Source organism: Nicotiana tabacum, chromosome 9 (assembly GCF_000715075.1).
Source record: "Nicotiana tabacum cultivar K326 chromosome 9, ASM71507v2, whole genome shotgun sequence".
Taxonomy (NCBI): Eukaryota; Viridiplantae; Streptophyta; class Magnoliopsida; order Solanales; family Solanaceae; genus Nicotiana; species Nicotiana tabacum.
This window is the reverse complement of record NC_134088.1, coordinates 115824298-115848682: the sequence shown is the minus strand read 5'-3', so window position 1 is coordinate 115848682 and position 24385 is coordinate 115824298. Positions and strand designations below refer to the sequence as shown.

The 24385-nt window shown below is 36.8% G+C and overlaps 2 protein-coding genes across 4 annotated transcripts; one reads left to right on the top strand and one right to left on the bottom strand.

The window, feature by feature from the left end:
- Nucleotides 1-1400: 1400 nt before the first annotated feature.
- LOC107785556 (protein ALP1-like) lies at nucleotides 1401-8385 on the top strand. Of its 2 annotated transcripts, none has more exons than XM_016606885.2 (2): nucleotides 1401-1980; nucleotides 7030-8385. In XM_016606885.2, exon 2 carries the CDS (start codon nucleotides 7154-7156, stop codon nucleotides 8138-8140), a length of 987 nt encoding a protein of 328 aa, XP_016462371.1. In that variant the 5' UTR covers nucleotides 1401-1980; nucleotides 7030-7153; the 3' UTR covers nucleotides 8141-8385. The 2 variants fall into 2 exon arrangements, with proteins under 2 accessions (XP_016462371.1, XP_016462370.1); XM_016606884.2 differs by having other exon boundaries at nucleotides 1709-1980; nucleotides 7104-8385.
- Nucleotides 8386-9395: 1010 nt separating this feature from the next.
- LOC107785555 (methyl-CpG-binding domain-containing protein 7) lies at nucleotides 9396-13714 on the bottom strand. Of its 2 annotated transcripts, none has more exons than XM_016606882.2 (7): nucleotides 13451-13714; nucleotides 11952-12074; nucleotides 11783-11821; nucleotides 11222-11359; nucleotides 10357-10518; nucleotides 10044-10272; nucleotides 9396-9667 (listed from the first exon to the last, which is right to left on the bottom strand). In XM_016606882.2, the coding sequence occupies exons 1-6, from the start codon at nucleotides 13685-13687 to the stop codon at nucleotides 10048-10050; spliced, it is 924 nt and encodes a 307-aa protein (XP_016462368.1). In that variant the 5' UTR covers nucleotides 13688-13714; the 3' UTR covers nucleotides 9396-9667; nucleotides 10044-10047. The 2 variants fall into 2 exon arrangements, with proteins under 2 accessions (XP_016462368.1, XP_016462369.1); XM_016606883.2 differs by having other exon boundaries at nucleotides 11958-12074; nucleotides 13451-13713.
- Between the last annotated feature and the right edge of the window lie 10671 nt (nucleotides 13715-24385).

The following is a 24385-nucleotide window of genomic DNA, read 5'->3' as shown; positions in this document are numbered from 1 at the left end:
CGCTTTTTAGTATTTGCTAGTTAATTCGTTAGAAATATAAATCTCAATCTTTATAATTTAGAAATTGTTTGGACTTATATTTCTTAGCAATATTGAACAATTGTAGCTAAGCCTTTGTTCTCTGTGGGATTCGACTCCGGACTCTTAGACCAGATTATATTTGCATCGACCGTTTATCCTTTTGAGCACTAGAGTTGGGCGTGATCATCAATCTACAACCGAATTAGTAAAGTCATTTGGCATGGTAATGCTAATTAAGAAAGGTCTACAGTTTAATAGGTAAAAAAGCAATATATAAATCAATGAGTAATATTACAAAGATTTAACAAATTGATTGATGACAAGAGCCAAGTAACATATATATAAGAGGTGCGCACAATTGGATAGTAGCTACAATAAATTTATTACGACATTGACCTACACTTGCCAGACTTCTGGGTGTGGCTGCACCCATTATTTTAAACTCTAACTACGTGTAAATCTATAGTTGAAATATTTTATGATATGTATTTTACTTATCATATAAATTTATATTAAGTTCACTGGCTTGGTCAGTAAGAAGTGAAATGTGTTGTGGCATTCTATAACTCTACCTACATGCTTTAAAGCAAATAATTATGTTACTTGAAAAGCAATTCCTAACTGTTGAACTGTGTGAACTTTCTCATTGTAAAATCTTAAATTATGAGGTTTATTTATTTATTTATTTATGTTTTTCATATGTCCCCTCATGTGCAAGTTAGATTCTTGCATCCTATATGATGGACTCTAATACTATTTTAAATTATATAAACTTGTCCGCCTAATTGTTTGAAGTATTTGAGAGAAATTGCATTTATTTACTTATATTTCAATAAAAACAAAAAGTATACGAGAAAATAAAAAGCTACGCTATTCTTTAGTCAATATTTATCTCCACCAAATATTTACATCAAAATAAATAATTTAACTTTAGCTGTTTGAAAGTTGTGATATTGAAGTATACACTTAACCATGGTAAGATGACCGGTAGTGCAGCCAAAAGTTTTACAAAGAGGTCTCAAAATATGAGAGAGTAAACCCACTAAAAAATTAAGGAAACTTAACATATAATATATATAAATAAAAATAATTATTTGATCAAGTTATAAGTGTAATTTTTCAGCGAAGCCTAAGGTGGCTCCGCCTCCGAAGATGACACATGTATGTATAAAAAATATATATAAAAATAATTGTTGACTTGATATAAAAGCGCCAGTGCGAATTAATTTTTACCATTTTCTTTCTCTAAATTCCCCTTAATCTAGATTATAGATCTAGCAAAACTTATTACAAATTGGTAATATCGACATTCCATAGCCTGACTAAACCGTAGCAACCCATTTTTTCCCTTTAAATCCAATTTACACTAAAATTTCTGCGTCTCTTTTTCACTCTGAAATCTATAACCATAGTCCATATGTATATAAACTGAGTCTCTTTTGAAGTCTCGACCAATTCCCATGTCTGTCACATTGTCTTAAACAAACAAACACTAAACACAATACTCCCTATCCTTTTCTGTTCTCTAATTCTATTTATGTCAAAACCCACAATATGTATTTCCTTTTTTATTTTTCTCTAACAATATGTACTTTGCATGCTTTGGAACATTTCAAGAAAACCACTCACACCAAAAACACACACCAATGACACCAAGTAACTAAAGCATCTTTTACATATATCTATTATACATATATAACTTGCATGTTTTTGTGTCTTAAATACTTGTATATGATCTTTGTTTGTGTTTTTTCTTTTATAATGAAATGGGGTTTGTGTTATGTTTGAATTAAGTGGGATTTGTGGGTTTTGATTCAATTTGAGTAATGGGTCCTGTTAGAGGGCAAAAAAAGAAGAGAAAAGTAGAGAAGAAAGTTGCAAAAGATGATTTAGCTTCTGGGTCTTCACAGAATGGCTCTGCTGCTGATTGGTTCGAGATTTTATCCAAAAGAATTGCTGGTAAAAATTTAATCTTTGCAAACTTGGTTTTTCTTGCTTTGCCTGTTTTGGTTTTATGTATGTGTTGAAAAAAAGTTTGTCTTTTTTTATGTATTGAATATTGGTTTTTACCCCTTGATCATCTGCGTATAGTTAATTTTGATTTGTGGATAATTAAATTTGTGTTTTTCTTTGCCTCTCATTGATGTTACACGCTTCTGTTCTGTTAATGTGTCGCGATATTCGAACAAAAGATCCCTAATTTAGTTTTGTTTTCCTGTTTCAACTGTGTATAATGCTCTTGTTGACCAAAAAACCAGAATGTGTTAAATTATTATGCTAATGTAATAATAATGACCTAAATTTGGAAATATGTTGATGGTTTACACAGTTTAGAGCAGTTTAAAAGTTTGTACTGGTATTAGCCTCTTGATTTTCCTATTTTTTGCTGATATTTCCTTTTCTGATTGAATTATTATGAATTAGGAGTATGTGCACTGTAATTATTTGAGATTAGATAAAAGATAGAGTGCCATTTGAGACAAGTTTAGACCTGAGAATTTGTGCTTTGATAGGTCTTATCCTTAATTCTCTTGTCAAATGATCCATCTTTGGATTGCTAACTACATATGACTGGCGTTTCTACTTATAACAATAGCATTTGAAAACTTTCACGCGTTTAATCAGCAATTTTAGCAGTTTGCAAATCCATGTAGGGTGCACATTGCTAAAAGCTCCAAGATATAGAGGAGAGTTTTTAAAAAAAAATTCATCTGCATAATACACAATACACTGTTTGTTCTTTCTACAATTAAGGTTGCTTTGCTTGAATGGTATGTTTTACCATAAAAATTGTACTCATGATCCTTTTGCTTTTAGCGTGTGAGGACTGGTGCGAAACGCTAACATATTTTGAATATCAACTATGAAGTCTTGGTTCTTCGGTATCAAGTAAACAATAGTTTCTTTTTCTGTGTTCACAGAAGTAGGATACTGATAACTAAGGCTCTCCTTACACCTACGGCTCCTGATTTAACAGCTAAAATTTGTGTTGCTCTTTTGGTTGATGTGGTATTCCATTTTATTCTAGAGCTTAAAGTCTGAAAAGCTAGAGAAGATACTTAGAAGATTTTGAGAATCAAAACCAAGTTGCTGACCAAAATAAGAAAGAGAAAGAAAAAGAAAACTATATTTTAGAAATTGGCATTTGGAGTGCGGTGATCAACACATATTAGCTTATCTCAAGTAATTGCATTTGTTAGTCTAGACGGTGAAGATCAGTATTAGACCTGGCCTTAAATTGGACCAGCTATCCAACATTACATCTCGTAGAGCCAAAAATGAAATTTGCAAGTCACCGTGGTATGTCTTGGCCAACTTGCACGCACCTCGATCAATTCCACGGTATACCTGCTACCTCCCACCAGCACATGTATTGGTTAACTCTGTCCACCAAGGCTTGGACAGATGGGATAATTCCTGCATTTTTCTTCAGGGAGCCCACCTGTGGTATTTTACATATTGACCGAGTTCCTCATGCACGACTACATCCAATGAAGCTTCTTGACTCCTTACCTTTCTATCCCTGTAATGCTTCAAAGGAAAGCAGTTTCTTGTTCCTTCGACCAAATTATAACCATTCTGCTTTTACTTCATCTTTTGGCCCTTAGAGAACCATTTACAATTTTTAGCTGGCTTGAGATCTTGACGTGAGATTCATCTGCATGTAAAAGTTTGCATCTATTATCCTAGGCTAACATCTACTGATGATAGGTGATGGTTTTCTCTTTAACATCCTCTTGATTAGTACATTCTTAAAAATATGGTGACTTCTCTGTTTTTTCCCCATGCTCCTTGGAGAGCATGTTTTGTATTAACTGGATATTTATGCTAGATACCACAACAGGTTCCTGATTATCCGCCAAAAAAGAAACCATTAGATTTAACAGGAAATTGTTCTCTCTCTTTTTTTAAAAAAGAAAAAGTGTTGAAGCATGATCAAAGTACGTATTCATTCACTTCTAGCAGTTTCTTGTTTGGCATCTACCTTTTAAGTCGTCACATGGATCTAAAGTTTTCATTCTACATTGAAGCCAAGAACTTAATGAACCCAGAGTAATACTGTCCAAACCTCTCTTGGCTGCAAGACAACACTGGCTTGGTCATATAGAGATGGGGTTAGTATATATCGAATTCAATTAGGGGTGTATCTAAGGGACAAAATTTTGCTGAAGTACTTGGACCAAATGACAACTTTTTGCCGAAGTACTCGGACCAAAGGAGATACCAAGGTCAGACAAGGTTGCCCAAATATTCAACATACTGGCAAATAAGCTAAAATAATTGAAGTTAGAAAGGAACGTTTTTGGTTTGCCATTGCATTCTTTCTTTGAAGATGCAGTCTGCCAGTTAACCTAGCAGATTAAATGGTTTGCATATTGCCGACTTTAGAAAATGATAGTGTTACTCTTCTTACTTTCAGTGGATTACAGTGGTGGTCCTCTTGTACTAGCAGGCTAGTTGTGTTCCTCTCAGTTGCTACGTACATGGTAATTGGATGAATGTCTTACACATAAACCGCAGTTCGGGTGAAGTCATTAGACCTGGCTGCCACAAATGTTGAGCATATGTAGTTTCTCTAAAGATCAATTAACAATTGAATGTCTTGGAAAGTATGAAATTTATGGCATTTGTACTGAATTGTCAACTGCAATTAGGAGGAGAAATTCATGGATTAGCTGAAGCAAAGGCCAGTGGCCACAGAGGTTTCTCTACTACCATTCTCACTGTGGAGATGTAGCTGAAGCATATGTATGCGACATATTTTACTAGGAAATAGATGATGGTTAAGGAGTTGCTGCAGTAAATGCCATTTTTATCTGCTGCCATTCTTCCTACAAAGATATTACTAGAATCTATTACAGTGCTTATGTCATTGCTATCTGCGTGGATATTATGATGATATTCAAGTAGATCTAGAGTTATAAAGCTGTTGAATCTGTAAGTGAGATGTTTAGTTAGTGGTAGCCAATAAGATATTCTAGCTTAGTTTCTTTGAATGGGCAAGAATTAAAAGAGAAGGCCAATGAGGAAATGCCTGTCAGCTCTTTCATCAGGTATATCTTTGTCTATATCAATTTTAGTGCTATTTAGTGGTTGTAGATATACCACAAGTTACTTGGTGCCAAAAGTTGATAGAGAATCAACTATACCAATGAGTTTTTGGTAGCATCGATTACTGATATAACTTCTTCATCTACTACATAGGATCACCGATGGAGCAATAGAGGACGCCTTAGGTTTCTGAGGTGCTTACATCCTACGTAGCACCAGTGCACTAGACACAAACATCCATTTGTTAGGAATAATCTTTTATCCATCAAAGATAATAGCAATAATAAAAAAGGGCAGCCCGGTGCACTAAGCTCCTGTTATGCGCGGGGTCCAGGGAAGGGCCGGACCATAAGGATCTATTGTACGTAGCTTTATCCTGCATTTCTGCAAGAGGTTGTTTCCGCAGCTCGAACCCATGACCTCCTGGTCACATGATAACAACTTTACCAGTTACGCCAAGGCTCCCCTTCATAATAGCAATAATCTTTTTCTCAAAAAGATTTTGAGCAGCACCTTTGTGAGAGGTTTAGGTGTTTTCCAAATTTATATGCATATAAATACATGTGTGTGTATAAAATATGTATATGTACGAGTAGTGCCAGTAACTATTACATTCTCGAGTAATCCATAGACTCTTGAAGGTTTCAGAACCCACATGAATATGCTACTAAATAATTTTTTAAAAAGGTTATTATTACAGTATTAATTTTTATGGTGGGTGTCAGCTTGTTGTTTTGTGCTTTTTATGCATGTGCGCTGCTGCCTCCTATGCTTGAGGCACAATTAGAGGAACTATTTGGTATTTTTAGCTAGGACTGCCATAAGAATGGTGTCCCATATTTGGCAGCATGTGAAACAATTATATTTTGTTCTGAACTATATGAGAAATACAAACATGAAGTCACTTTACAAGCCTAACAGTGTAGGACGATGCAATCTATGTTGAAAGAAAATGAAAATGGTGATTAACATGAGATATTTAAGTTATTACTTCAGAAATTGTGACAGATATTTATGTTAGCATTTCAGAAATTGAGATTAGATGGATACCTGAGGCGAAGTAATAGACTTTGTGAAAACCCCTTGTTTACTATATTATCAATGGAGGCGAGTCGGAAGGGCGGTTTAATTTATAAAATGAAAGGAGATAGATTTTTTGAATTGTTCGTAATTAAACAAGGCAGTGATTTGTCTACTCAATAAATAGGAAAGTCGCCATTTCTTGTTTATCATGCTGTTGTGTTCTTTTCCAGTCATTTAAGATTGAATAGACCGTTCTCTGTTTCTTAAGCTAAAGATTGTGCAAAGAAAAAGAAATAGTTACGGAAAGGTGTTCCTATTCACAGTAAGAGTTGGAAAAATAAACAGAAGTTTAAAAAATGATCAAAAGAATAATATTTGTTGTTCCTTGGTAATTGGTGGTATCCTTAATTGTCTTGATTTTTCATATATTGCTTTACTGGACAATATCAAAGCAAGGTAGAGATGGAATTCCCTTGTTCATTTTAGTCGGTTTTGCTTGTCAAAAGGAAAAAGAATATGTATGTTATTTTTTGGAACACATTCATAAACAAGGGCATGAAATAATCCAATTTGAGGGAAAATGCCATTTGAACTGCATCTGTTGATAAAAGTTGTGGTTACTCTGATGAATGATGAATTGTTTGATCCATAATGGAAAGCCTATTCAACCAAATGAAGTCTGTGATTGACGTCAAATGATTTATCGTATCGTGCAATGTTGCTTAAACATTAAAATTCTTGCTATTAGATGTGCTCAACTGTGTGATTTTCACTTTTTAAATTCATTTTCAGGTATATAGTTGCATGTAAGTTGTAAATAATTGGCTGCTTGGTCCAGTGTCATGGATTACCTTAAATACATAATTTGGTGGAGTTTAAATTTCATTCTTTCCAAGTTTCATACTCTCATTTCTCGATTGTGATTGATTACAGGTGAATCCTGCCTTTTGGATGGTCAGCATGAAATTTGATTATTTTGCCTTGTGGATAAATTATCTTTTCTGCAGGAAATGTTTCTCCATCGAAGGGTTTGGATAAGTTCCAATCTGTTTTCAAGATGTCCAGAAGCACTTTCGACTACATATGTTCCCTTGCAAAGGAGCACATGCAGCCAAAGTCGGCCCACTTTGTGTTCTCAAATGGCAAGCCTATGTCTTTGCATGAACAAGTAGCGCTAGCTCTAAGGAGGCTGAGCTCGGGTAATTCTCTAATTTCAGTGGGTGACTCATTTGGTGCACACCACTCGACTGTGTCTCAAGTAACTTGGCGCTTTATAGAGGCTATTGAGGAAAAGGGGCTTCACCACCTACGGTGGCCTTCCACCGAGCAGGATATGTCACAGATAAAGTCTAAATTCGAAAGAATCCAAGGACTTCCAAACTGTTGTGGTGCAATCGATACTACACACATCACAATGATGTTATCCTCGTCCGAGCAGACAGCTGACGTGTGGCTTGATCAAAACAAGAACCACAGCATGATCCTACAAGCAGTTGTTGATCCCGATATGAGGTTCCGTGACATTGTCACGGGATTGCCAGGAAAGATGAAAGAGAATTCAGTGCTTCAGAGCTCAATCTTTTTTAAACTTTGCGAGAAAGGAGATAGATTGAACGGGAACAATATAAAGCTATCCGAAGAAGCAGAAGTACGCGAATATATTATTGGTGATTCTGGTTTTCCTTTGCTACCTTGGCTTTTAACTCCTTATCAAGGGAAAGAACTTTCAGAATCTAAAGCTGAGTTCAATAAGAAGCATTTTGCAACCCGTATCGTGGCACAAAGAGCATTGGCTAGGCTAAAGGAAGTCTGGAAAATGATTCATGGATTAATGTGGAGACCGGACAAGCACAAGCTACCGAGATTTATCCTTGTTTGCTGCATTCTCCACAACATTGTCATTGACATGGAAGATGAGGTTCTGGACGAGTTTTCTCTATCTCATCACCACGATACAGGATACGGGCAAGAGGTTTGTGAATCTGTCGATAAGACTGCTTCAGTTTTAAGGGACAATCTGTCTCTTTACTTATCTGGGAGGTGACATTCTTAAATAATGTCACTGCTTCTTAGTGAAGGAATAGCATAAGCTATCCATTTGATGGCAGATAGAGAATATTTTCAAGGATATGTAGGCATTTATATTTGATTTTTAATTTTTATTATCAGTTTTATTAGGTGGTTCCTGTTTTCAGAGTGGATACTGAGATATATTACTTGTGTAGGAAAATAAGACATTATTGGGCTCTTTTCCTTATTTAATCATACATTCTTTTCTTCTCCTAGGAATTTTGCTAGTTGTTTAACGTGTGAATGCATGGTTCTAAGGATTGTCCAAATTCCTGATACCTTTCATTTGCCAAACTTTTGGCTGGACACAAATCAAAGTGTTCTGTTTCATTACAGCAGACATGACCCAATTTGAGTCGATTTTTATGGTCCTAATTCCTCAAATGAGGTCTTTAATTTTGCCTTTGTAATGATGTAAATAGAGCTTATTTACTTTATCTCTTTTATTTTATGTGACACTATTTTATGTTTATTTTGTTCTAAAAGAATAATAATGTATTTGAAAACTTTTTAACTTTTAAGGGTCCGTTTGGCCATAATTTTTTTTTTTCCACTTTTTTTCGATTTTAAACTTTTTTTTCAATTTTCAATTTTCACTTGAAGATGAATTTCAGAATTTTTGAAAATTTAAAAAACTCCAAAAAGTTATTTTTTAAAATTTTCACTTCAGATCACTTACACAAATTCAAAAACAGCCCAAAATTATATTTATGCCCAAACACAACTCTAATTTTCAAATACCATCTTCACTTGAATTTTTTTTTCACTTTTTTCCGAAATTTTACAATTCTTATGTTCAAACGCTCACTTAGACTTCTTAGTTTACTCTTAAATGGCATGCTCTTATAGCCATGAAATGTCACGGCATATTTAAGACTACAAGTTCTAAATGATACTTTGGCTATATGCCAAAAGTTTTCCTTAGACTTCTTAGTTTACTCTTAAATGGCATGCTCTTATAGCCATGAAATATCACGGCATATTTAAGACTACAAGTTCTAAATGATACTTTGGCTATATGCCAAAAGTTTTCCTTTCATTTTGAAACTCCATGCCAATCAAACACCGTCATGTAAAATGAAGCAAAGGGAGAAATAATTTTAGCAATGATTTGTTGTTGATTCAAGCAGCAACCAGCTTTTCAAATGGAGCACATGTAGTACACTGGATTAAACTTGAACTGACATCAAATCACCCATAGTAGCAAACTAGCTATTGCATCCATCTATGAAAGGTAAACATGCACCATAGAAAAAAGTTGCCAAAACTGTAATAGGATACATCAGTTGGTCACTGAGAGCACGAGCGGACGTAGAATTAACAAGATAACAGATTCTGTACAATGGTTAGACAGTAATATTACGAGGAGTTTGAAAATGTCAGTATGTACAAGATTAGCATGTAATTCTCTAGGTCAGAAGCAGTTCAAGCTTTGCTTGTAACATAAACTACTGTTTCCAACTGCATTTTTTTTCTGGATTTTCCAGCTATTCATCTTTAACTGCAAGGAAGATAACTGATCGATTAGAAACATTTATGGTCATACAGTACTACTCCATCTGTTTTTCAAGAAATGGTAACTCATGCTACATATAATGGATGTTATGAGTTTGAAACTACTATAGTTGAATCTTTGTTTTTTCTACAAAAATAGTAATTAAGTTTTATGTGAAGCAATGTCAATTAACTTGCAAATCGAAGGTGTTAATCAGCTACTTGTAACATTCTTCTACATAGGTAGCATTACTAAAGATAGAAGGATTACCAAGTCCAACTGTAGATGTTTGTAAAGTTATGTCCGAAATACCTTATCAGAAGTTTCATATAGCATATGAAAAGGAGTATAGATTAGTTGAAGCTTTAGCACTTTGGCTTACCTTTCTAGTCTGAGTTTTCTGCGTTCAGAGTCTCATCATTCATGAACAACATGAATCTTTTAGTCCATTGCTGTTTTACCGAATCAGGGATTGGTGTTCCGGCAAGGAAAGGGTCCCAAGCATCCCCTTTAGGACTAGAAAGAACCCAATTTACTTTTGCCGGTGGAGAAAGAAATGACGACTTCTGCAAATCCTCTCCGGAGATGTTTCTCTTACATGGAACGGATTTCTACAAAGGCACAAAAGGAGGCATATCTTGACATAAAAAAAAACATAATGTCAAGCTTATTTTGACCTTCAGGATATTAGCTACCTTTGTCTGATGGTGCAACTTAAACATCTTGGACAGCGGTTTATTCTCTTTTAGTTCTTCTAAAGTAGCAGACAAAGGAACATCTTCTCTCATTTCTGCTAAGTATCTCTGTGCTGCTATTCTGGACCTAAACTTTTGTCCGGTTCCTGGTTCATAGTAATACTGCATACGAGGAAAAAAAAAATAGTTGCAACTTCAGCAGAAGGCTCCTCCCCAGGAAAACATGAAAAGGGATAGTCTTTATCATAGTTGTCAAAATGAGAAAGAGCATCATGTTAATCAATGGAACTTCACACAGAAAACGAAATCAACATGGTAAAGAGAAGCTGTGCACAAAGCGTCCCGCGTTCACGCAGGGTCCCGAGGAGGGGCCGCACCCCAAGGGGGTGTGATGTAAGCAACCTACCCTGATTCCACTGCTCGAACCTGTGACCTATGGGTCATACGGAGACAACTTGACCGTTGTCCATTCGAACAGTTTCGCTCAAATAGCTCTCTGCAAATCATGCAAAACTGAAGCACTTAAATCAATGATCTCCTACATGAAACATTTATTTTTGACAGTTGATCTCCTACATAAAACATGATGTAAGATGCTTAGGAAAAGCATACGAACAGGGCTACCATTTTTCAGGTTGATTACATTCCACCCGCCTTGTCTCCCGCTATCCATTCTTAAGGGAATGCTCTCTTAATTTGGATACGAAAACAATATTTAGAACTTTCAGAAGTTTAAAATTTGGATCATGTAATGAATCATCGTTTCCTAGACACAAATGATAGAGCTAATCTGGGCAAACATGATAGCAGCTGAAATCAAGAAAGATAAATGAATTCACTATTTTTGAAGGACAGGAGAGTGTACCTTATCCACGAAGCTTCCGTCTCTACGTGGTACCTCTTCTATCACCCAACCATCTGGAAGTTCATAGGGTAAGGTGGCTGCATTTCTTGATGGAACAATTGCCCATTGATTCAACTGCTCTTCATCCATTCTCACTATCTACAATTTCGTCGCATCAGTTTCAGTCTTTACTTGCATAGCATTAATCAAAGTAAAATGAGCTTGTTTGTTGTTTAACTATCTGTCAAGAAATATAATTCAATGGATTCATTCACCTAATGTTTCTGATAAATAGCAGAATTATGGCTTTGCATCCAGTGGCGAAACCAGGAATTTATGCAAGGGGATTCAAAAAAATTTAGAATGTCACAATCGTGAATTAAGCCAATGATCTACAACAACTTTTGAACCCCCTTATCACTACAGAATTTTTTCTCCATGTCAAGGGGATTCAATAGTTTACATAACCGACAAAAGGAACAACAAGAAATAATGTTAACAAAGGGAAATTACTAATAGATTCCACACATCCCATCCATCAAAAGTAATTAAGTCAAAGAACTGAGGGCCAAAGTGAAGTACCTTTCCACCATAAACAACCATCTTCTGAGATAGAGAACTCTGCCAAGCATGAATGCTCCGTCGATGATGGAAACAGAAAAAGACCAAAATAAGAAAGAGAATACTCATATTTAAACATCATAAAGATGAAAGAAATTACACAAATCTTTTTGAAATATTCAACTCTTACACTTGCCTGATTGTGTCTCACTACCAATGCCCTGGATCTTGGAGCAAATATTTCACCGTTCAATCGTCTCTCGACTTCTCTCAATGATCTGAACTTTAGCCCAGTCCCAGGCTCATAGTAGTACTGCATGATAAACATAATGTCTGTTTTAGAAAACTGCATGAAAAGTTTAGCTCCATCACATGGGAAAAAAGAAGGTGCTAAAGCCTATATAAGTCACTTAAAACTTCAGTACCTCGTCAAAAATCCATCGAAATTTGATATTTATTCTCGCTTATAACGTTAAGGACTTCCAGTAATATTTAGCCCACAGAGCAGTTCTTATCATTTGAGATCTTGTTAGCTATACATACAGTTTAAAGACTAAAAGGTCTTGCGCTAACCAGTTTTCAATTAAATTCAGCTTTCTTCAAAAATCCTTGACGCTTCTCTTATTTGAGAGCTACACCGTGGACCTACCGTATAAGTTCCCGAGGGACAAATTATCCGGTTGTCCAGCAAATACATTAATGTTCAAAGTCTACGACAAAATCACTCAAAAACAGGTTACTGATATAATGAATCGTCTATGCATCAAAATTAAGAGTTAAAAACCGCAGCGCACTCTGAAACATGCAATCTTGAAAGGAAGAACACAAGTATAATACTATAGCAACACTCAGCCCTTGAAACAATATAGTGTCAGTAAAACTAGCAATACAAATGATAGAAAAGATAACATCTGTTCCAATAAACAGAATCCTCTCTCATTTGCAGTTGGCCTACCTCCATTCATGAAAATTTAATTCCATTACACATTTTAACATAAACAAATGGCTAGAGAGGCGGGTACGATCCTATTAACCAGTGGATTACACAGTACCATTTCACCCACTTTTTCTTCGTCATGTTAGATGTAGACTTAGTATAAGTAGATATTCGTTTTGAATATTTCAACTATGTGAAGAGTATGTATACGTAATTCGGACTAAAAGCAGTGAGTTTAATTTGCTCGCACCTGTTGTTAATGAGCTACATCTGCCCCTCCTGAATAGTTGGAGAGACAAAAATCATCCAACATGTTACCCTGTCAACTTCAATTAGACCCAAACTGTATTAAGTAATTTACAGTATCTTTCTTTTACCACTTGCCCTTTTCACCGCACCACCTAACTCAAAATCTCATAGCTTTGAATTTGAAGTATTATTCATCCCTTTTTTCTCTTGTTGAAAGTTCCAAACCAGAAACAATTAAGTAAAAATAGAAACAAATAGCATGCACGCAACAGATTCACTCAAGTTTTCGCGGCTCGAAGCTGTGACCTCCTGGTCACTCACTCATGTAATATGCAAAAGAATTTAACTTATATAAGAAGTTTCACATTAAAAGTATGATATAACCTATTACAACAAGTTATTTAACTTAATTAGTCAGTTGCTTATTATAGTAAGAAAGTTGTACAGTATCAATGCATAAAGAATTACATTATTAAAGTGAAGTTAAAAGGAAATGCAGAGACCTTGTCAACTCGACAGCCATCGGAGCGAGGAACTTCTTGAACACCCCAACCAGGGGGTAGCTTAAAGCTGCTTGAGTATGTACTGGCGGTGGTGGTAGGTGGCACAACCATTAGTTGGCCGTAAGTTGAGTATTCTGCGCCGCTTCGGTGGCGGCGTGTCGGTGGAATTGGCACCACCATTCTCTCAAACTGACAAGTATTTTCTCTACAAACACAACTCTGTCCACTTGGTGGCATTGTAACAGCATCTTTCTTTATTGTTTTGACACATTAGTACCTACTCACATCCTTTATTTTATTCTTTTTGGTGGGAAATTTTGCTACTATTTTTCTTTGTAACTATATTTATAATAAAATGACTACTACTAATGATACTAGTGTTCGTGTTTAGGTTTGAGTCGACTTTTCCCTAAAAGAAAACCAAATCAAGTAAATTAATATTTTAAATATTGAAACCAAACCAAATTAATTAAGTTAGTTTTTTATCTATTCGATTTTTGTCGGTTTTTTGGTTATTTATCGTTTTTTTAAATATGAGACGTATACTACCAAACGCATATTTCGGCGACTACATTTTCAATGTAACACTATTAAATCAATTATTTTTTGAGAAATATATCATTTACCAAGATATATTGATGATAATTGAATCAAATAGTGATGGATAATTTAAGTACTCAAGTAAAAATCGATAATTTTTAACATGAAATAAATTCTTGTACTTAGCAAAAGAAAACTATCAATCAAACTAGAATTTAAAGGCAAAGAATTAGATTATTATAATAGCAAAGAACTAGACTAAAAATACAAATGACTAATATGTACCATAAAATTTTATAAACTTTATATAAAAATATGATGTTGTAACATCCCAAACATTAGAAAGAGTCAAATGGCTACTTTTATAGTTGGTTTGGTTCGATTTTTTCGGTTATTTTTTTATTAAAACCAAAACCAAACCAAATTTGATCGGTTTTTAAAATTCAAAACCAAAACCAAACCAAACCTAAAAAGTATCGGTTTTTTGGTCGGTTTGGTTCGATTTTTTGTTTGGTTCAATTTTTCGGATTTTTATGAAATTATTATTATTATTATAATAATAATAATAATAATAATAATAATAATAATAATAATAATAATAATAATAATAATAATAATAATAATAATAATAATAATAATAATAATAATAATAATTATTATTATTAAGGATTTAATAAATAATTTAAATTTTAAGATTTTTTAGTACTAAACTTATTTGCACTTTTAATAATGTTTATTTAATATTAATATCTATAAAAAATTTAGTTATTTTAACAAATATATATACCTATGTTTCGTATAAAAAATACTCTCTATGTTTAATGTATATAACATATTTCGTTTATCGAGAATTAATTTGACTAATTTTGAAGTTAAATTAGATTAGTTCAGCTCAGTATTTTAAAATTAAAATTTAGATATTCAAAGACTGTACAAAATATATTAGTATAAGTTAGAATTCTTCTAAAATCAATATGATTAAAAAAATAATATTTCAAAATCTTGGCCCTACGTCACATAATTTAAATTTCGAGAAGCGAAATGTACCAAATAAATTGAAATGAAAGAAGTATCGACTCAATTGAACTTAAACTTATTGAACGTCAGCTTCATCTACTTCTGCGATTTTGCATAAATTTACGGAGAATTTCAGAGAAAAATCGAAATAATATATATGACTGGAGAAACTTTATAACTTTATCCACAATCTTGACTTCAATAAGTAAATATTATTCCATTCTTATGTTTGTAAAATCTATTTTGGTGCTACTTACTCTGTCCTCCCCCCTTCTACCCTCCTCACTCTCTTTCTTTTTCTTCTTCTTTCTCTCCCTCTCTCCTTCTTCTTCTCTTCCTCCCTACTTTTTTGAGCCGAGGGTTTATTGGAAACAGACTCTCTACCTTCACTAGGTAGAGGTAAGGTATGCGTACACACTACCCTCTCCAGACCCAAATATAAAAATATACTGGTATGTTGTTGTTGTTTCTTAAGTTTGTAAAATGTAATATGCTACATTAAATACAAAATTGAATAGTTAGAGGTGAAAAACAAAATTTCCTGTTATTCCAACACATATTGTTCTACTCATCCTAAAACTCTTTCCTTAAAAATAAGATGTATACGTATGTTAATTTCTCGTTAAATCAAATTTAAATTATTGAACAATATTCTCAAATTAAAACCAATATGAGAAAAGAATTCTTCACACTATTTTCTTTAACAATAACACACTTGTTCGTGGGTAGAGAATAAATTATTCTAAGAAAAAGACACTAAGCAAATCCGTAGAACTTTCCAATACATAAACCATATATATATGGCAAGGTTAAGGATCAAGACTCGAGCTTTCCGAGTCTCTTAATTATTTGCGAATACTTATATCTAGCTAAATCCTAATTAATTGGACTTTCTCTCCTAGACAAATAATAGGAGAACGAATTGAGCAATATACATACACTCGACTCTAACCGTAATTAAGTACTATAGCATGAGTTAACCGTAATTAAGTAATATAGTTTAAGTTTAACTAATATACATTGACAGTAAATGAATTTTTACACTATTATGTTACTTATATGAAAAATATATTGTGCTTGCATGTCCAAAGTTCGATCCTTGTAAAATTAAATTTTTAAAAGATAGAAGTTAACTGAATTGTCCGTGTATATAAGTTAAATTAATTATTAACTGAATATTGAAGAAAACAACGTAAATACGACAGCGGAATTTGCTTTGCTGCTGTGAATATGTAGTTTGATTTGTACGATTACGGACCAAAGGTTATACGGATGTGAGAACTGTCAGCTGCTGCGCTATACTTACATCAACAACAACAACTTCAGCAAGATTTACGGCTGGCACAAACTTATGGAACATTGAAGAATTCCATGGCTTCTCCGAATTTTCCATCTTCTCTTGGAGTTGATAACTCGTTCTTTTCGCCCACGCTATTTCTGACTGTGCGGCGTGGGGGGAGGGAGGGGGTTGTTAGTGCCCCATATCGGTTGGGCTGGAGGTCATTTATCTCCTTATATGACTTTGAGCAATCCTTACCTTTTGAATTAGCTTTTGAGTGGCGAAGTCAGAAAATTCAATATGGGTGATCAAATTTTGATGCCCTTTGCTAGTGGGATATGTAAGAATGTTCAAAATCTATTTTTTAATCAATAACAATTAAAATTTTACCATATATAAGTATATGGATAAAACCGGGAGTAACCTATACGGGGTCAAATGAAGCAAAGGCACGATTATACGGGGTCGGAATCAAAGCCAGAAAGCCTCGTACTAAGGTCCGAACGGAGTGGTCGCCACCGGACTTGATAAGACATTACTTCTCCGATCCTGAAACGAGCTCCGAAACCTCGGAAGACACGATAACGGTTACCCATGACCAACAGAGAGCCGCGATATCCGCATCCCATTAGATATCACAGCGCAGATCTCGACCCGTATCGGTAGCGGATCAGTGATTAACGAAAAAGAAGATTTTTCACCTTTTTTAGAATTGTATTAGGGGTGAAACTCTCCTACTATATAAATGGGGTAGTCTTTATTGAATAGACACATTGTAACAGCATATCAAAGCAATACAATTTCATTTTTACTGCTCTTTAGCTATAGCAAAATTGTTGCTTTACTGTTCGTTGTTCATTCTCTATTGGCTCCGAACCGAGGGTCCGATCGAGGGCAAAACTATTGTCTAACCCAAGTTCCAGCTGGGCCATACAATTACAACTAGTTTGATTATTCGTTTTATCTTTCATTCATTTATCTAACATCCTCAATTACTTGTATTGAATCAATCCACATATCCTTAAAATCGCGTATAAATTTAATTGTTATCCATTTTAAGGGTAAACAGTTTGGCACCTACCGTGGGGCTAAGGATAATAGTGGTGGTTCGATACAAATTTTCATAACCCACTCTATTTTACACTTGTTCTTTAAGGTCTCAATTTCAGGTCAACTAAAAAATGTCAAATTCTCAGTCCACTAACTTGAACGTTTAGGATGAGTCTGGCCATCATGGCGAAAACAACAATCTGGTTACTAGCAATGAGGTGCCCCCTGTTGATCCTAACGGGGCCCTAGTAGTAGACCCAGTCGATGGTAACTCACATGTGGCCATCAACGCTAACCTTCCTACCGACCCCGAAAACAGCGTTCGCGGAGGAGCCTGACCAACGGTTCAAGGAGCACCCGAAGGCGAAGGCGACGGGGTCAGTCTACGATTGATCTTCGAAATATTGCAGGATCAACAGACGACGATAGCGCAACTACAAAACCAAAGCCGCGCCCCCAATAGAGTTGAGCCCGAACCGCCCTGGAAAAACACTCGAAGAAATGAGCAGATCACCGAAAGGCCGGGCAAAGCTCAGTCCGGTGTCAGCCCTGAAGTAATGAAAATGTTAGAGGCATTAACAAAATGAGTGGAATATGGTGAAAAGAAAATCGAGGCAAACGACAAGAAGGTTGAGACATATAATTCCCGGGTTGATCAAATTCCAGGAGCGCCTCCAATATTGAAGGGCCCGGACTCTAAAAGATTTGTCCAAAAGCCTTTTCCTCCGAGCGCGACACCGATAAAGTGCCCGTGATAAAGCGCACAAAAGTATCCATCACGAGGGAGAAGTGCACACGAGATTATATCCCGGAGGGATCCATTTCGTTCAGCGACGAGGATGTCGAGGGCATCGTGCAGCCTCATAATGATGCACTGGTAATATCCGTACTTATAAACAAATTTCGAGTTAAGCCTGTGTTGATTGATCCAGGTAGCTCGTCCAACATCATCAGATCGAGGTTCATAGAATAGTTGGAGATACAAGATCAAATAGTGACGGCAGTCTGGGTGTTGAATGGATTTAACATGGCATGCAAAACTACCAAAGGAGAAATAATGTTGCCAGTAAATACCGCCGAGATGATTTAGGGTACCAAATTCTACGTGATCGAAGGGGACATGAGGTATAACGCCTTATTCGGAAGGCCTTGGGTTCACAACATGAGGGCAGTACCCTTGACATTACACTAGGCATTGAAGTTCCCCACACCGGGAGGAGACGATTTATGAAGAGTAGCCGGCTGCAAAAGAAATGTTCGCAGTCGACGAGGTGCTCCTGGTGCCCGAGCTCTTGACATCAAAGAACACAGAGCCGACTAGGAAAGAAGAAACTAAATAGCAATCACCGATACCGGCCCTGACCAAACTAGAAGAGCAAAGAGCATGCGAGGATGATGATTACAGAGTCCCTAGGTCGTTCATCGCCCCTGATGATTCTGATGCCACAAAATCAATGGTTGAGGAGCTGATCAAGTCATATTGATCAAACACTTGCCCTATCGGAAGGTATACCTGGGCACGGGGTTAACTCCCGAGCTCAAGAAAAAACTTATTGAATTCCTTATAGCTAAAATAGATTGTTTCGCTTGGTCCCATCTTGATACGACAGGGATCCCGCCGGAGGTGACCACTCATAAGCTGAGTTTGGACTAGAAGTTACATCCGGTTAAGCAGAAAATGAGACCACAGTTCGAGGTCAAGCACACCTTCATCAAGGACGAGGTATCTAAACTCCTTAAAATAGGATCAATTCGGGAAGTTAAGTACCCGGACTGGCTAGCTAACGTAGTGGTAGTACCTAAAAAGGGAAATAAGCTAAGAATGTATGTAGATTACAAAGATTCGAACAAGGCATGCCCTAAGGATTCTTTTCCTTTGCCTAACATCGATCAGATGATCGACGCGACAGTCAGGGACGAGCTACTCAGCTTTCTCGATGATTATTCCGGGTAAACCAAATTCGGATGGACCCAGGCGACCAAGAAAAGACTTCCTTTATCACTAAATTCGGCACCTACTGTTATAATTTAATGCCATTCGGATTGAAGAACGTCTGTGCCACCTATCAACGCCTAGTATACCGGATGTTCAAAGAACAGATAGGAAATTCAATGGAAGTTTATATTAACGACATGTTAGTTAAGTCCATGCGAGCAGAGGACCATTTGAAACATTTGCAGGAAACCTTCGACATATTGAAAAAATACAATATGAAGCTAAATCCGGAGAAATGCGCATTTGGGGTCAGATCGGGAAAGCTCCTCGGATTCATGGTATCCAATCGGAGGATCGAGATTAATCCTGACAAGATGAAGGACATAGAAGATATCACCGTGGTGGACAACGTCAAGGTCGTTCAGAGGCTGACCGGGCGTATAGCCGCCCTGGGCCAGTTCATATCAAGGTCCTCGGATAAAAGCCATCAGTTCTTCTCACTGTTGAAAAAGGAGAATAATTTTTCCTGGACCCCGGAATGCCAACAAGCTTTTAAAGAACTCAAACGATACCTTTCGAGTCCACCGCTTCTCCATACTCTGAAGGTGGATGAGCAACTATACCTCTACTTGGCGGTGTCCGAGGTGGCAGTAACTGGAGTTTTGGTCCGAGAAGAGGAAGGTGCGTAATTTCCTATTTACTATGTCAGTAGAACTAGGTGAGGCCGAAACAAGGTATCCGCACCTGGAAAAATTGGCGCTCGCTTTGCTAAGCGCCTCCAAAAAACTAAAACAGTACTTTCAATGTCACCCCATATGTGTCGTAATCTCTTACCTACTGAGGAACATCATGCATAAGCCCGATCTCTTGGGTCGATTGGCCGAATGGGTCATCGAAATCAACGGGTATGATATCGAGTATCGACCCTGAACTATCATAAAATTTAAAATTTTGGCCGACTTCGTGGCCGACTTTATGTCGGCCTTAGTGCCTGAAGTTAAAAGAGTGACGGCGCCTCGAATGCAAAAGGGTCCGGGATCGGTATCATACTGAAGCCTCCTACGGGGAATGTAGTTAGGCAGTTTATTAGAACTGTGAAATTGACTAATAATAAGGCCAAGTATGAGGTCATGATTGCATGTCTAGAATTGGCTAAAAGCCTTAGGACCGAGGTGGTCTAAGCTAAGTGTGATTCCCTCCTTGTGGTAAATCAAGTCAATGGGACGTTCGAAGTAAAAGAGGAATGAATACGAAGGTATTTAGACAAGTTACATGTAACACTGTATCAATTCAAGGAGTGGACCCTACAACGCGTGCCCCGAGATCAGAATAGCGAGGCCGATGCTCTGGCTAACTTGAGGTCCTCGGTTGATGATGACGAGTTCAGCTCGGGGACAATAGTACTACTCATGAAGTCGGTAATATAAGAAGGTCACACCGAAGCAAACTCCACGAGTTTAACTTGGGATTGGAGGAACAAGTACATCGATTACTTGAAGATTGGAAAATTGCCCTCGGATCCTAAAGAATCGAGAGCTCTGCGTACAAAGGCTGCCAGGTTTAGCTTGTCCGAAGGGACTCTATTCAGAAGAACGTTCGATGGCCCACTAGCCATATGTTTGGGGTCGGGAGATACCGAATATGTCTTGAGAGAAGTTCACGAAGGCACTTGCGGGAACTATTCGGGAGCGGAATCCTTGGTTTGGAAATTAATTAGGGTTGGCTAATAGTACATCGACATGGAGAAAGACGCGAAGGGCTTTGTACGAAGATGCGACGGCTGCCGGAGATATGCACCGATGATCCATCAACCAAGAGAGCTACTCCATTCGGTCTTATCCCCATGGCCGTTCATGAAATGGGGAATGGACTTTATTGGTCCCCTTCCGTAGGCACCTGGTAGGGCTCAATTCATATTATTCATGCCCGGTTATTTTTCTAAATGGGTCAAAGTTCAAGCGTTCGAGAAAGTCCGAGAAAAGGAAGTCATTGACTTTATTTAGGACCACATAATATGCCGATTCGGGATATCGAACGAGATCGTATGTGATAATGAGAAACATTTCGTCGGCATCAAGGTAAATAAGTTCTTCGAAGATCACAAGATTAAGAAAATACTATCAACACCTTACCACTCGAGTGGAAACGGACAAGCAAAATCTGTGAACAAGACCATTCTCCAAAACCTGAAAAAGAGGTTGACCGATGTCACAGGGAATCTGCGAAGTCCTGTGGGCGTACCGTACGACTTCAAAATCTAGTACCGGGGATACCCCGTTCTCACTGGTCAATGGTGCCGAAGCCTTAATACCGGTCGAAGTGGGAGAACCGAGTTTCAGGTTCTAATATGTGACCAAAGAGTAAATGGCGAGGCCATGATCACGAGCCTGAAACTATTGGATGAAAGGCGTGATGTCGCCCTAGTCCGGATGGCCACCCAGAAACAACGGATAGACAGATACTACAACCGAAGAGCCAACCTACGACACTTCAAGATCGGGAACTTGGTGTTGAGGAAAGTAACATCTGTCATGACCCAAACCGATGGGCCGTGACGGGCACCCAGTACCTTACTCAACCGAGTACCAACGTAACGTATCTTTCTTATTACATCATCATATACACGTGACATACGGGCCTAATAGGCCAACATGATCATTTAAAAACTCAAAACATAGGCCGACAAGGCCGTACAATCTTTCACGTACACAACATATGTCTACAAGCCTCTAAGAGTACATAAATATTATAAAGGTCAGGACAGGGCTCTGCCATACTAATCAATACATGTCCTAATCATACCGACCACATAAGCAACTCCGGAGCAAATGGAGCGCACCAACACCTTCCGCTGAGCTGATAGCCTACTTGGAGGATTCTTGACCTGTCTATCAGGACCTGCGGGCATGAAACGCAGCGTCCCCAGGCAAAAGAGACGTCAATATGAATAATATACCGAGTATGTAAGGCACATAAATAAGTACATAACAGACCTGGAAGAAATATAGAGTAAATGACTCAACCTGTAAGTCTGGATAACTCTGTAAATCATGAAATACTCATAGTGTCATGCATATGCGTATGAATGTCATGTCGTGCATAGGTACATATTTCATAACATCATCAGGCCTCTGAGGGCATCCCATCATATTATCTCGACCATTGTGGGCAAAATCATCAACGTATACCAGCTGATCAGGTGGTGGTGCGTATATAACACCGTAACCTTTTTCCCATATCCTATTTAAATATAATATACATATATAACGCCATCTGGTCACGGGTCAATGTACATGTATAAATACATGAAATGAATAAGAAATATGTTAATAAAATTTTCTCGGAATACTATAAAAATCAATATGCCTTAGGGATAAACTTTATCAAATACGTATTTTTCTGAGACCCATAAACAGAAGATATAATAATAATTCACATGGGGAATCAAGAATATAGACATCTCTAGTATTTCTATGAATAGAGTCATTTATAAAAATTGTGCATTTGCTCGTTTCGTTTGTGTCTTATAGATCATGCCTAAATAAAGAAGGGATAGCCTTAACATACCTGGAGTAGGGAAACATTCGTATCATATTCCTGGAAAAGGTTGTACCGTACTCCCTTAGAATTGTAAAATCTCACGTTGCTAATGTGCTAATAATTCTCGTTGGAATTATTTGGTGTAGGAATTGGTTGAAGAATCAAAATCACGTTGCTAATGTTTTGTAGGAATTTCCACGAAATTGGTAACAGTTTGTAACAAAGTCACTTTGCTAATCTCCAAACCTCACGTCTGATGTGTGTTTGAGAATGAAAAATGTTGCTTTTTATTTAAGATCCTAGAATTTAGGTGTCTTGAAATTTATAAGCTAGGTTGCCACCTAATGTAATGACTTAAAGAGTCATACATATGATTTAAGGGGTGCTGCCACGTGAATCCCCCTTACTTATCCAATTATCTACCTTTTTTTTAATTAATTCATTAATTCCCACACTAGTCCAATATTTAACCAATTACCCATATAATTAAAAATTATCTCAAATTACATAAAATATAACTCACGTTTAATATACTTTATAAACCTTACTATCATAGCCATATGGTACCTTGTATGACATTAGTTCATAAATACCGGGTATTTTAGCTCGGACTGTATTTTATCCCAAAATGTTAAACTTTGACGAAATTCATTTCCTTCGATTCTCTTACCCTCTTAACTTTACAAATTTATTTATCACTTGTTTGAAATAGCGTAATACTTATAATCTCGAAACAATCTCATTCCCCAGCTTACGTCGATTAACTTACGACGAAACTTTAACGTACGAAGATACGGGATGTAATATCTCATTTTCGAGCTTATATAAACTTACTTATGGCGTACTTCCATGTACAAAAATATGGGGTGCAACATCATTTCCCCCTTTGGAACATTCGTCCTCGAATGTTGATTGATGCACTTATCATTCTTATACCCCATAGCTCTTGCGAATACTTTAATACTCTTCTTGCCATTTAGGCAACTGTTCTTTGAATAAATCCAAAGGCCAGGGCACCCCCCCCTTTAGGCCTCTTTCTCGCACCATGGTCTGTGGTCGGAATTCTTCCAATCTCGTAATTCTTGCTACCTTCTGTCATGCAGCCTATACGACTTTTTCCTTGTATATGCGCCTATGCGACTCTTCTCTCCTCTTTCCTCCAGCTTTTAGCCAATCTCTAGGCCTCATTTCGCAAACATATACAGAGCTTGATAAAATGTCCCTCTGGGCATCTGTAGGTATACTGAAGTTCTTCGCTCGGTACTTTGTCAAACTTACGAATATTGTTATACCTTATTTCATAGATCCGCTTATCCATTCGTATGCCTTTACTGCATCTAGGTAGGTCATACTATACCATAACTCTTATTTCGATTTATCGTTACTGAGGTATGTTACCGAACTCCAGGTTACTTTCGTTACTTATCCCATATGTATAAATCTAAGTCCTTTAATGCTTCCTCATTACTTGTTCATCTTAAGAATGACGGCCTAATCTCACCTCATACTTTGTGACTTGTGTCCATCCATTGTTGATTCACCTCAATATTGATTTATCATCTGCCACTTCTAA

What these genes read in the sequence shown, in the direction of transcription:
- LOC107785556 (XM_016606884.2), top strand. Translation starts at nt 1,848, where the DNA reads ATGGGTCCTGTTAGAGGGCAAAAAAAGAAGAGAAAAGTAGAGAAGAAA. An exon ending in TTTATCCAAAAGAATTGCTG is followed by an intron (nt 1,981 to 7,103) that starts GTAAAAATTTAA and finishes TCTTTTCTGCAG; the next exon opens with GAAATGTTTCTCCATCGAAG.
- LOC107785555 (XM_016606882.2), bottom strand. Translation starts at nt 13,687, where the DNA reads ATGCCACCAAGTGGACAGAGTTGTGTTTGTAGAGAAAATACTTGTCAG. An exon ending in TGAGACACAATCAGGCAAGT is followed by an intron (nt 11,822 to 11,951) that starts GTAAGAGTTGAA and finishes CATGCTTGGCAG; the next exon opens with AGTTCTCTATCTCAGAAGAT. An exon ending in AGTTGCACCATCAGACAAAG is followed by an intron (nt 10,273 to 10,356) that starts GTAGCTAATATC and finishes GTGCCTTTGTAG; the next exon opens with AAATCCGTTCCATGTAAGAG.